Genomic DNA, 14,016 nt, shown 5'->3' with positions numbered 1-14,016 from the left:
CGCCTGCTACGGGGAACGTGGGTCATATTCTTGCTGTAGTAGTAAAGGTAATTCTACCAAGCAGTGTTGGATTGCAGATAATTATTGCATGGCAAAAAATTGCATTTAAATGTAATCTTTGAAATTAAAAATGTGGTGTCTTTTTATTTCATGTTCTGTTTAAATATTACATTGTAGTTGCCTTAAGGGACAAAAAAGAAAAATTAGCTGAGGCTGAAAAATAATAAAATGACTGTTCGATAATCTTTTTGAAGTTAAATTACATTAGTCACTGTAGAACAAGTGCTCACTTGCAGATTGTGCATGGAGAGGTTTTTCTTTTGGCTTGAAGGAATGCAGTACTTCTCTCAACCTAGCCGCCTTTCCCATGTTTAGAATAATTTGGGCAGGTATGTGATGAGGTGAAAATGGCTTGAAGAGCGGGTGGCATTGAGGCCATCAATCAGATTAGCTTGACAGCTCCTCCCCAATGTAGTCTGTGGAGGGAGACAAAGTTCCCTTTCAAAAAAAAGTCTAGCTTTCACTGTGTCAGGAACTCCGTAAAGGATTGCTGTGTATTTCTGTATTATTGCAAGGAGCCAATATGTGAACATTCTAGAGAAAAATTGCATGTCTAATGCTGTAATCAACTTGAGGTACTTCTTAAGACTCGTGCAGTACTTTTTCTAAATGTGATTTTTTTTTAACTTGCCACAATGTGTAGCATCTTTTAAGATTATTCTATATATTTATCTGTTTGTTTGTTTGGTACTTAAGTAGAAAAAAGCACATGCATTTTTTTACAGCCTGATGTAGTTTTTGAAATATTTATACAATTGTGAATTGGAGTTGTGATCTAGTTTATCACCACACTTTTGTGTCCCCTTCAATGGAAAGGCAATAAATAAAATAGATACAAGTTGTTATATTTTAAGATGAGGAAAGCAGGATCTGTAGTTAGTTATAGACTGAAGTCTGCTGATGGTGCATTTGAGTGAGACGTTAGATCAGTATGAAATGAATTCTAGGTTGTAGAAAAAGATCAAATGGTATTTTGCAGCAAATATCACTGGACATAAATGCAAAGATTAGAATTCCTGTAATCTCTTGTCACCAAAATCATGCCTTTGACATGGTTTACAACTTAATTATGTGAAGAGGTTCTATATCCTACCTGTGAAAAATTTTTGGTTTTGCACTGAAATACATTAAATGTAAAATGAACAGGGATATTTGAGAAAATATTTTCAAAAAAATACCATTTTGAATTATAATCATGTATAGTAGAACATTTATTTTTCTTCACAACATTTATTGGCAGGAATACAAAACGTGTATTACGGAGAGAGGTTTCTCTTGTTAAGAGTGTGATCCATCAGCATAGTGTAATCCATCCAAAATCATAGACTATCAAAAGTGTTATGATCAGGTGGCACTTTAGTAGTACTGTATATTGATTGAATTCTGGATCACCTGCTCTGTGTGGTCATCATCACGCAAGTAAAATGTGTTTGGGGATATTAGAATCCACTGCAGTACATTAGAGCTGAGAGTAGTAACTTGTTCTTGATCACCAACGGAACTTTCATGCTCAGAATTATGCAGTACGAACAAATGAAATTTTACACTCATGTAAGCCGATACTGTCAGGTCACTTTAGAGAATAGCCAGTTTTGGAATTGTGTTTCATTCAAACTCGAAAATCAAACATAGATAATATTTTGTGTCAGTGAAAGGGTTAAATTGGGTTTAAGTAGAGCTTTTTTTAACCGTAGAGATTGGAGCCAGATATCATGGATCGCAGGCGTTTATTCTCAAACATTGCTGTTATTTTCATCAGTTGTTTTTCCTATTATGTAGGACTGCTGTGTTGACTTATTTTGACCTGTGTGTTGACTCGGGTCAGAATATGTATTCCTCAGGTTGTGCAGCTTTGTTTGCTGTCGCAGTCCCACATGCCGTGTGCTTGTACTGGAGGGCAGTACTGCTCATTGCTTGAAAGTGAGTTCCTTTGCATTCGCAGTTGTAATACCAACTGGAAAAAACTCGGATGTACGCATTCATTTTACCAGTATAATTTCTAGGGAACACTTTTGTGTTTAGTGCAGCTTGCTTTCCAGTAAGATTTTTTTTAAATGCCCATTGCAGAAAGAACTTAATAGAGGGAAAACTGAATGAAGAAAACATAAGTACTGCTTATGGATTCTTTATACTCTTTTTAATCTTCTGCGATTCATTTCATTGTCATATACAGTATGTGGGTTCATGCTTTTCAAGTGTGATGCTATGAAAAAATTAGAAACTTATAGTTTTCCCGATATATTTAAAGTAGTATTTTTAAAAGCATGTTTGAAGTTACTTTTGAAGGTAGATCCTTTAATAAGATGCTTTTCTGCAAATTTTCACAGAAATAACTTAAACGGAGATCTGTTGAGCAATCGCTGTCACAGTTGAAAAATAACATGATTTTCACATTTGGAATTGTGAATATTCCCCTCTGGATTGAAATAAGCTTCCACAATCGTTCCACTGACAGGCACATTTTTCTTTCTGCAGCCTTTCAAGTGAGGAGCCACAACAGTAAGGAAGAGGACACTGGTCTTTTATGCCTATACATAAGATGGGATTAGAGTCCAGATGGAGTTCCAGCACTAACAGGATGCCTAGTTGCTGTTACTTGGTCTGCTGGGCCATGTTAACCATGGCAGCACTAGCTGTGGCAAGGCCACAGTTTAAGACTGCTGATGATGGTGCACCGGAAACAGAAGGTAAGTTAAATTGCATTGATTGTAATGTTAAATGGCAGTTATTATATCAAGGGAAAATAAAAGCGGCTGTTATCTTATCTTATTGAACATTTAAGTGCTTCTAACATTTCTTATGCAAATTTTTGTTTAACTGGACTGACCAATAGTTAAACTTCGATGGTAGCTTGCATACTTTACAGTGGGATAACTGAAGTTATTTGCAAAGGTTTTTATTAGAGTGGCAGATTTTTGGACTGTCTTTTGTATCTGTTTAATGTGCACTTTCTGACGCTGGTTTATTTTTGTAAGGCTCATGTCTTAAAAAGTTTTCTATTTTCAAGTTAGTTTTGCTTGTATTTTGTAAGCCTTTATTTAGTTTCTAATTTGCCCACAAATCAGAAACCACAAACAACCATTTAAATACTTAAAAAGGGAGATTGCATTCTTACTTCACAACCTGTACTAAGCAGCGCATTTAATTGTGATTCACATTTAGCTGTTTTTGCTGAGTGGCTTCCAGTGATTGAGAACCTGCTCTGTTGTAGCATTATCTACAAGATTTACTTGAATTGCTAGTTATTTTGCCAGTGATCTAGAAGTGCATGTGGTGGTTGCATGATGTCAGTGGCAGCTACTATTGCTCTGGAAAAGCTCAGTCAAAGCAGGAAATGAGTGTGATGTGGTACAGTGGCATGCACTGTGCCAATATGGTGTAGGAGCTGAATTTGATTATCTCCATCAGATTGAGTTTTTTTTGTTTTAAGTGATGAGTCACCACCTGTAAGTAGATGCCAAAGTTTCCTAAATTACAGCGTAGCCTCTTTTAAAAATTGTAAAGGAATGTCGAGACTTCTGTCTGACTTTTATTTCAATGATGATCTTGGTGGGTTTTGAAATTCATTACCATCAGCAGTTTCAAAGCAACCTCCCATACCTTAATGATGGTTGTTACCAAGGATGCAGATAGAACTTAAAATCACTCCATGGTTTACCTAAATTAGGTTTTCTTAACTGATGGAAAGCTAAATGAATGAAGGTTTATGTCTGTGAGTCTGTCGGCAGTCGAGGGAAATTGCAATCGGTGTTTTCGCTTGAAGGTAATCTGAGAATATAGAGAGCAGTTAGGTTCTCATCACCATTTAATGAGTCTTGCATTATTTTTTTCCTGCTGGTAACACAAGCATTTTTTTTAGGGGCATTTTAGTGACCGCCTGCTGGATACAACTGGTCTGGGAAGCTGTCATGGTAATGTGGTTTATATAAGCAGGAATACAAGGGACATGATGAGGCAGGTGAGGAGAGTGAAAATTAGTTCAGTGCAGAATAGCATCTCCAGTTTTAGAGTTTTATGTTTTTATGATTCCTAGGGTAAGATACATTTTACAAATAGTGAGAATCTTTCAACTCATCAAATGGATGAGGGAATATTTCATATGCTAAAATGCCTGCTTTTCATTTTGCATTTGTTTCAGCTATACATTGTAGTTAATTGTGAAATGCTGAAAGCTGAGAGTTCGAAAGCTCATGTATAAGTAGTGCTGGTCCTGCTCTGCTGTCTAGTGAGATAAAGGAAAGGAATGCTATTGAGAAGTATTCATACAGCAAATTAAAAGAGTGAAAACAATGAGAGCTATAGTTTTAATGGAACTATCAGTCCTGTAGTTTGATTTTTATTCCCCTTCCTTTGGGGAAGTGCCTGGCCTCCACTTGGCAGCTTCCCAAATCCAAACATTTCAAATCACAAGCTCACCACGTGGGGAACTGCGGGTGCAGGCCCATGTCTTATGACTGTATGTTGTAGCGTGTTGGCACATTCCTGAGAGTGGCCTCACAGTAAGATACTGTTTGGGATTGCGGCCCTTAACAGAAAGGTTTGTGAAAGCACTGACCTTTCACAGTAGTCCTGTTTAGCCCATATGTTGCTCTCTCTGCCTTGTGTTTTCAAAATTTGCTGTGTAAAAATACAAAGTGCACATGCAAAACAAGCTCAGTTGCTGGTGGCTTTTAATCCTTCATCATTTTTGAAGTTGAAAAGAAAACAGCATGTTTGAAACACAATTATCTGCTTATGCACTTCTTTCTACTTGGGCCTATTTAAAGACTGAGCTTTGGTATTTCCCCCTCTCCAGTCGTGTCAAAATTATACCTTGGATATACTGCTCATCAGAGGTTTGGAATTGCGCTGACATTGACTGCAACCTGACTTGTGTCAGGCAGTTTTACACACCTGAATCACGAGTGCTGAATCAACACGCAGTGTGAACCAGACTCCTATCGAGACTCCATGCCACCTTGGCATTAAATTAGGTGTTGATCACAAGTGTAACTGCCCTGCGCTAACCTCCCCTTTCATTTCCATGCATTGAGCCTGGAACACAGAACCAGATCTTTGTAGAAATGAAATGAGAAACCAGAGACTACCTGGCCTTTCAGGAGTTTTGGACTCTCTCTGGTCCTTTGGGTTATGCTCCCGTCCAAGGGGATTGAAACAGGCATCTGGCTGACATTTGCTCTCAACCCCTACAGGTTTTTCCAAGGTAAGGCAGAGCTTTAACAAAAAACCGGTTTAGATTGCGAAATCAATAACATTTTTAATTGATTTTTTGATGTTGTATTACAAGAATAAAAAGAACAACTGAGTGCTCCCTATGGGTCCAAGTTTCGAGCCGCGCCTAGAACGGCGCAGTCCCGACCTGGACGCCCGTTTTTCGCGCCACAAAGCGCCTAAAAAAACCTCCAGATTCTCCACCTCCCTGCAGGTCCTCTGGCCCTCAGCGCAGCGCAGCAGGAGCTGTAGGGGGCGGAGCCAGGTCCCTGTGCTGAAAACAGTGCTGGGACCTCTGCACATGTGCGCTACAGTGGGCGCACAAGTGCAGTAGCTCCAGGCGCCCGAAACTGTGTGGGAGGGGCCCGAAGCACGCAGCCCCGAGCCCTGGCCGAATGGCCTCACTTCGGCTGCGTGAATAAGGCTCCTCCCACGGCCAGCTCCTGCTTCCTCCCGATCCGACTCGACTCCCGCTTCCCGTCTCCGGACCGGACCTGACACCCGCTCCCCCGCCCCCGGACCGGACCCGACACCCGCTCCGCCCCCGCCACCCGACCTGACCTCCCTCCCCGCCACCACCCAACCTGACCTCCCTCTCCCCCCCCGACCCGAACCGAACCGACCTCCCTCCCACCAACCCCCCGACCCGATCCAATGCCACCTACCTGTAAATCTGGTGCTGGGGACGGGCCCTGCCCGAAGTCTCGGGCCCGGCCCGTTCAGCCTCCTTCCCCCCCCCCCCCCAATCTCCTTCTCCCCCCCCCCTCAATCTCCTTCCCCCCCCCCCAATCTCCTTCCCCCCCTCAATCTCCTTCCCCCCCCCCACCAATCTCCTTCCCCCCCCCCAATCTCCTTCCCCCCCCCCAATCTCCTTCCCCCCCCCAATCTCCTTCCCCCCCCCAATCTCCTTCCCCCCCCCCAATCTCCTTCCCCCCCCCAATCTCCTTCCCCCCCCCAATCTCCTTCCCCCCCCCAATCTCCTTCCCCCCCCCCAATCTCCTTCCCCCCCCCCAATCTCCTTCCCCCCCCCCAATCTCCTTCCCCCCCCCAATCTCCTTCCCCCCCCCAATCTCCTTCCCCCCCCCAATCTCCTCCCCCCCCAATCTCCTCCCCCCCCCCAATCTCCAATCTCCTCTCCCCCCCCCCCCAATCTCCTCCCCCCCCAATCTCCTTTCCCCCCTTTATCCCCTTCTCCCCATCCCTCCCCCATCTCCCCATCCCTCCCCCATCTCCCCATCCCTCCCCCTTCTCCCCCATCCCTCCCCCCTTCTTCCCCATCCCTCCCCCCTTCTCCCCCATCCCTCCCCCCTTCTCCCCCATCCCTCCCCCCTTCTCCCCCATCCCTCCCCCCTTCTCCCCCATCCCTCCCCCCTTCTCCCCCATCCCTCCCCCCTTCTCCCCCATCCCTCCCCCCTTCTCCCCATCCCTCCCCCCTTCTCCCCCATCCCTCCCCCCTTCTCCCCCATCCCTCCCCCCTTCTCCCCCATCCCTCCCCCCTTCTCCCCCTCCCCTCGCTGTCAGAAACACAGACACTGACAGACAGAGAATGAGAGACAGACAGAGAGATAGAGACACTGACAGAGACACACTGAGTGGGGCATCCCAGCATGGAGGGCTCCCGGTGCTGCAGTCGGTAAGTAGAAAATGTTTTATTTATTGATTTAAAAAAAAAATTATTTCTTATTAATTTTTTTTGATTGATTTATTGGTTGATTTATTGATGTATTTATCATTTATTATTGATGATGGCTCTTTATTTGTAAAACTCAAGTGTTTAATGTTTGTAAACTTCCCTTTAAACCCCCCCCCCCACCATTCCCTACGCCTGATTTGTAACCTACACCTGATTTTCTAAAGTGTAGGCAAGGTTTTTTTGAGCGTACAAAAATCTTCACTTACTCCATTCTAAGTTAGTTTGGAGTAAGTTTTCACTGACGAAACTTTGAAAACAGGCGTAAATAGCCGGACACACCCCCTTTTGAAAATAAAATTCTGTTCCAAAGTGAAACTGTTCTAACTGACTAGAACTGGAGCAAACTAAATGACGAGAATTCCGATTTCTAAGATACTCCGTTCTACACCAGTTACTCCTAAAAATCAGGAGCAAATCATGTGGAAACTTGGGGCCAATGTTTCTATGGTGCGACTCAGGGACTCCCAAAGTGAATTAAGCAGAGAGCTGTGAAACCATAATTTTCAAAATTCAGGACAGTTCAGCAGATAAAGCAGACGTGGAGATATCCTATTCCAAACCATAAGTAACTTTTTTTCCATTATAATTTCTTGGTCTTGCTCTTAAAGGGGAATTTATAAATCTTTGGCTGCAGCCTGATGTGTTCAAGGAGAATACACTGCTATCCCTGGGGTTTGTAGCACTTTATTTTTTTTATTCGTCTGGGATGTGGGCATTGCTGGCAAGGCCAGCATTTATTTTCCATCCCTAATTGACCTTGAGCTGCCTTCTCGAACCGCTGCAGTCCGTGTAGTGAAGGTACTCCCACAGTGCTGTTGGGGAGTCAGTTTCAGGATTTTGACCAATTTTAATGCCAAACATTAGATGTTTTCTGAAAAACTAGATATGATTATGCCATCTGATATTTGCTCTGGGCAATGTGTGCTTGGCAAAGAATTAGTTGATTTAACCTTGGTCCAATTATCAAGGTCACCAGAAGTACAAACTCTGCAAATCATTTTTTAGCATTTAACAGGTTAAAAATTCAGGGCTAGACTTTCCACTTTGCTGACCATCGCCCAAAAAATGATCGCTGGAACATCGGCCATTTTTTTTGGAGCGATTTTCCACTCTGCGATAGCCCAGCGATGTGAAATGGGCGATCCGAAATGTAGGCGATGTGACGTTCGCCCACCAAATGGCCAGCGATGTGGAAGGCAAAAGCTTCCCTAGCAACGGGCTTCTGCGCATGTGTGAGAGGTCAGGGGTCATCCACACATGCGCAGAAGGCACGGGGAGAGGCAGAGAGAGAGAGAGATAGAGAGAGAGGAGGAAGGCAGAGATAGAGAGGAGAGTTCATTGTATGTTAGATTGTTTAAAATGTTTGTTCACAGTTGGGGGTGTTGGGTGCTGGGTGGGTGGGTTGGTGAGGAGGAGGGTGTTTGAAAAGAATTCTGTTTGCAATAAATTTTGTTAATGATTTTAACAATTGTTGTGCATTCTCTGATAAGGTTAGTTAACTTAGGCATTTTGAATAATTTAACATCTTTATTCTCTTGTAATAACATTACTTAAGTTAAGCATTAATGCAAATGCTGCACTACAAAGGCCAGGCCAGTGTAGGCAAGGCTAAAACGTAACTCAACGCAAATGCAACTTTTGTATAAACGTAATTGTTAATCTAAATGTAAATGTGATGATCCCCGATGTAAGTTCATGCAAAGCATTCCTTTATCAGCTGCTGACGCAACAGCTTTGCGGCCGCGTAACTCCCACGGGGTATTGTTCTTCTGTGGGGGTGGTGGGTGGTAGGACCATGGCTACATCGCCAGGCTGGTCCTCCCCGAGGTCCTCACCAGCCTCCTCTTCCTCCTGCTCCTCCTCCTTCTCTTGCTCCTCGCTGGCTGGCTCTTCCGTCTCCCCTCCTGGAGGTGGACCTGCAGCCCAATCAGGCATTTGCTGTCCTCTCCTTATTGCTAGGTTACGAAGCATGCAACACACCACAATAAACTCAGCGACCCGGTCAAGGTGGTACAGTAGGCTGCCACCAGAGGGGTCCAGGCATCTGAAGCGCTGTTTTCGGACTCCAATTGTCATCTCGATTATGTTCCGTGTTGCAATGTGGCTTTTGTTTCTCTGCTTCAGTGACTGGATTACGCAGTGAGGTCATCAGCCAGCTGGCAAGACCTTATCCCTTATCCCCCAGCATCCAACCGTGCCTTCTGGCTGATTGACAAACAGGTCAGGGATCATCATCATCATAGGCAGTCCCTCGGAATCCACTCCTGAAGTGAGTTCTTTGGTGCTGAACAGTCCAATACGAGAGCCACAGACTCTTGTCACAGGTGGGACAGATCGCTGTTGGGGTTGTCCATGAGTGTCCTGACATTCCAGGTCCCGAACTTCATGTTAACGGAGTGGAAGATGCCTGTGTGTGAGTTCTTTTAACGTGGGGTGGTCGTTGCACACCGGCTACCACACGGGCTTAGCTGAGCGAGGTCTTGATCCAGTGGCAAGGGGGTCCAAGATGACTGGAGACCAGACACAGGTATATGGGCCTAGTTGCCTGTGGCGAGATGTTGGCCGCAGGCTTGGCGCTGGGTATTGCCCTTGGTGGTAGGTGATCCGAGGCCTGGTTGGAGACCGGCATTGGGAGGGTCAGTGGCCCACCGGGGTTCAAGGTGGGAGGGCAGGGGGATCACAGCCATGGAACTCACTACGTGTTGGAAGTGGAGCAGAGGCCAGGTTGCCGGTGGGGAAGGAGAGCTCCAGTCGACGTTGAAGGAGGAGGGGAGACCAGTCGCCGATGTGGGAGAGGCGGATCTGGTAGTCGTCGAGGAGGAGGTTGTCGCCACGGGAGGTCCAGCCGTGGTCGAGGAGGCCCAGACTCTGTCGTGGAGGAGAGGCCCATCCGCTGGAGGTGTTCCGATCGACCTCCGACGTTCCCTGGCGACGACCTCCGGCAATCCCCGACTACCCCCAATGAGTCCCACGAGTCCGGGCCTACCGCAGGTCAGGGATAGCACTCTCACGTAGGATGTGCGCATCGTGGATGCTGCCAGGAAATGTAACATTAACTGTCGGAATGAGTTGGCTGTGGTCAACAACAAGCTGCACATTTAGAGAGTGGAATCCCTTTCTGTTACGAAACACCTCCGCCCCATCACTAGCAATAATTGTTATAAATGCACTTTTCAGTTTAAAAAATGCCTAATGTACTAAGCTACAATTGTACAATGAAAAATCAGTATAAATCTGAGTTGATCTATCTGTAAAACAGCCTTAAAAAAACTTACAAATATGTCAGCTGCAGTTTTTTTGCTGCCACTTCCCTTCCTCCAAAATTCATAATGGCGTCCGTAATGCCCATTTCGATGAGGAAGGCCTGGGAAAAGCAACTATTATCCAGCAATGTTCTCGGCGAGCGATCAACCCGGCGATGTGCCGGAAGTTGGGATGGGCGATGTGTGGCGAAGTGAGCCGAAACTTGGGGGCTTAATTTTTCGGCGATGTTTCTGGCCTAGTTTCCACCTTTTGGTCAAAATGGGCGATAGAAGTCCATTTTGGGCAATATATGGGCGATGTGAAGTGGAAAGTCTAGCCCTCAGAGTTTTATCCATTTTTGTTTGCTCTCAAGATAAGTTAGTACCAAATAATGGAATGTGATGCATTATTTATGATATTAATGGATTCTGAACACAGTTACTAAAAATGCCAAGTAGGCTGTTTAAAACATAAACCAAGTGGGTAAAAGCCTCTCTGGTCTTCATTTTGGCAGCTGTGAAGTCGATTTCAAATCACTGATGTGTAAAAGAGCAACTAAGTGGATTTTGCTGTTCACCAGTTTGAGCATGGTAGCAAAGTCTCACATTTTAAATACAGAGTTCATTCTGTGGTCTGTCTACAGATTCCAGCATGATAATGAGATTTGGGCATAAAGCAAATGCAAACTAATATTTACATTAAAACATGCGAGGGATGGGGCACCTGGTATACAAGTGCTAGATTGCATACCTCACAATCTGATTGTTGCAGGTTCAAATTCCAGGACTGTCTATCATTCAATCCAGGTTGTTTCCAGTGAGCAGCCGTCTTGTCTGGGCGAGTGGATGGAGTGCCCTATGGGGGATTACTCCATTCATTGAAAGAAGAGGAGGGAGATGGCATTGACAGCATGCACTCCTAGAAGTGTAATTTCTATCAGTCCATCATAGAGTATTATTGACAGGTATTACAAAGTGTTCTAAAGAAGTCAACTTTGGGCCAGGTGGCTTGCATTGGAGTTGTGTTGTAAAGGGACACACTGGGACTAAAAATAGATTTTAAAAAGTGTGGTGAAGTGGAAAGAAAATTGTTCACACTTTTAAATACTGGGCTGCAGTCTGTGTAAAAATGTTTGTCAGCTATTGATGAGAAAAATTAGTAACATCAAGATACAGGGCTCATTAATGATTATCAATTCTGTATTCAAAGAAACTAAAGTAATTTTTCAGTTTTTAATAGCATAAGGACCACAGCCTTATAAACTACATGTATTAATCATGTCAGGAAGGATTTACAGAAAAAGCACGATGGCAATAGCTTTTCAATGCTGCGTATTTGAATTAGTCAAATCTACACTGAAACATAATCGAGCCCAGAGTGTACCGCAGTGTCTCAAAACAATGTATCCTCCTAAACTAGTACTGTTCTGGCACTGAGATGATATGTGAGCATACAATTTGTTGCAATTTAATGTTTTGCTTGCTCTCCACTCCACTGGCACATATTAAATTGTTAGAATTCCCTCTGGATCAGGTTCTTTTGTTTGAGAGTGGCATATTAAATGACATCACTTTGGTTGGCACGGCATCTGTAGTGGAACAGTTCTTTTGCTGTATTTCCAATACAGTATAATCTTTGCATACACAACTGTGCATTCTCTAGGTATGATTGATAATAGTACAAGAATATTACTCGTGTGACATGACTGGTTAGGAACATTTGATTGCCCAGGATATGTTAAAGGGACATTAAATGAGCACTTCCAGCAAATGGGAGTGAAGTTTGGATAGAATTGACCTAGTGGTCTATTCACACTTGACTCCCTCCTGTGGTTGGCTAAGAATGAAGCTGGCAGCTTGCATCTTCCCCTTGGCTGTGGGAATTGCTTGACCTGGGAATGATGGACATTAGGAGAAAACAAGGTAGAAAGAGGGTAACATATCCTCAAAACAGTAAAAGATAAGTTTTAACTGACAGCAGACCTCATTAGAGAGCTACTATAATGTCCCTGAAGTACCTAGTTCATGGGGGAAATATTTGTTCGGTCATTTGCATCACGTTTATTACCTCCCACAGGCTGAAGCTGAAACATACATTTGATTTCTTGTTTATAATATTTTTGTCCATGAGTACATACAGCTTTATTTTGATAAAGCTGAAAATTCCCACAAACCAAGTAGGTAAAGTGCAGTCACTGTCGGGATTTTTTTTGGTGTGGTTTACATCTCCACTATAAATCTCAGAATTGTCTCATGTCCCCTTACCCAAATCTTTATATATAGTTGTGCCTCGTTTCAAATATTCAGCCATGATCTGCTGTCCTCCATAGCACACCCTTAACTTTGAATTGCAGAGAACATATAATAGGTCATAGCAGCTGTTGAGGCAAAAGACAGACTATAACATTTTAGATGTGCACTTACTGAAATGTATAAAATTCTTAGTGGGCTTGACAGGATAGATGTTGAGAGGCTATTTCCTGTGGCTGCAGAGTCTAGAACCAGGGGCCAAATCAGGATAAGGGCGTCAGCCATTTAGGACTGAGATGAGGAGAAATTTCTTCACTAAGACACTAAGGGAATCGAGGGATATGGGGATAGGGCAGCAAATTTGAATTGATGTAGAAGATCAGCCATGATCTTCTTGCAGACTCGAGGGGCCAAATGGCCTACTCCTGTTTCTTATGTTCTTATTTTCACTCTTTGTCAAACTGAGGGGGTCTAAGAAAACCAGCATTGACTGAATTTTCTTTTTTCCTTTGCTAGTCTGTGGGCAGTATAGCCAATTAAAGTGAGATCAGTTAACAGCACAGACCTGGAATCAAACCTGGGACTGTTTAGATCTATGTTGCTGATATAGCTAGCAGTTATAGAAGCCTAGTAAAATAAAAAAAAACTTTCATTTATATAGTACCTTTCATGTCCTTTGGATATCCTAAAGTGCTTCACAGCCAATGACTTATTTTTGAAGTGTGGTCACTGTTTTGTAGGTAAATGCAGCAGTAATTTGTGCACAGCAAGGTCCCATAAACAGCAAAGAGATGAATGGCCAGTTAATTAGTTCTTGTTGGTGTTAGTTAAGGGATAAATGTTTGCAAGGACAATAAGGGAACTTCCTTGCTGTTCTTTGAGTAGTGTTCTGTGTTTCATTCAATTATAGGGTCAACTTCAGGAATATGTGCTTTGCATATATCTACCCACCTGAACAATGCACTTCATCTGGGTTCCAGGCAATCATAGAACCTGAATGAGGACTAGAGAGAGGGGTGAGCAGAGCAGCTACACCAACCTCTGCTGGGAAGATTTGAATATTTTTATAATGGACAGTGTCAAAGAACATGTTTTCATAGATTGGCTTCTTTGGCTGCACTTGTACATGGAGGTAATATGGGGAATGCAGTTTTAAAATAGTTTAAATAACTGTTACTGATCTGTATAATTATTGGAAGATCCACTTCTGTGTATCTATAGAATAAGCAGATTACCTCACTAGTGGGGAGTCAAGTAATCTTTCACTCCTACAAAGGACTGTCACAATTCCATGACGCCTGCACAACTTCTGAATGATGACTCCTTCACACTCTTTGATTCACTGACAGATCTTTATTTACTGGGATGTTGAAGAATTAGTTTTTGTAAAACCATGGCAACACCTGGCTGTGGCTTTTGAGGTGCATTACTGATCAATCACCAAACCTCACCTGGTGGCATTGCATTAGAAGCACCTGCCATGGTGGTTAGAAATACAGATGCGCTCTGCGGTGCTTTATTTATTTGTGGTTAGGTCACTTATCAGTTTCTCTATGGTAG

The 14,016-nt window shown here is 43.5% G+C and overlaps 1 protein-coding gene across 1 annotated transcript in view; it reads left to right on the top strand.

The window, feature by feature from the left end:
• The first annotated feature begins 594 nt into the window (after positions 1-594).
• LOC139260275 (fibroblast growth factor receptor 2-like) overlaps positions 595-14,016 on the top strand; it is an 88,250-nt gene continuing 74,828 nt past the window's right edge. The window contains 4 exon segments of the mRNA XM_070876674.1: positions 595-635; positions 2,536-2,554; positions 2,556-2,592; positions 2,595-2,747. Of these exon segments, the coding sequence (XP_070732775.1) occupies positions 610-635; positions 2,536-2,554; positions 2,556-2,592; positions 2,595-2,747 (235 nt within the window). The 5' untranslated portion in view covers positions 595-609.

The sequence above is a fragment of the Pristiophorus japonicus genome, chromosome 3, assembly GCF_044704955.1.
Source record: "Pristiophorus japonicus isolate sPriJap1 chromosome 3, sPriJap1.hap1, whole genome shotgun sequence".
Lineage (NCBI taxonomy): Eukaryota > Metazoa > Chordata > Chondrichthyes > Pristiophoridae > Pristiophorus > Pristiophorus japonicus.
Note: the sequence above shows the minus strand (reverse complement) of the source record. Positions and strands in the feature narration are given on the sequence as shown.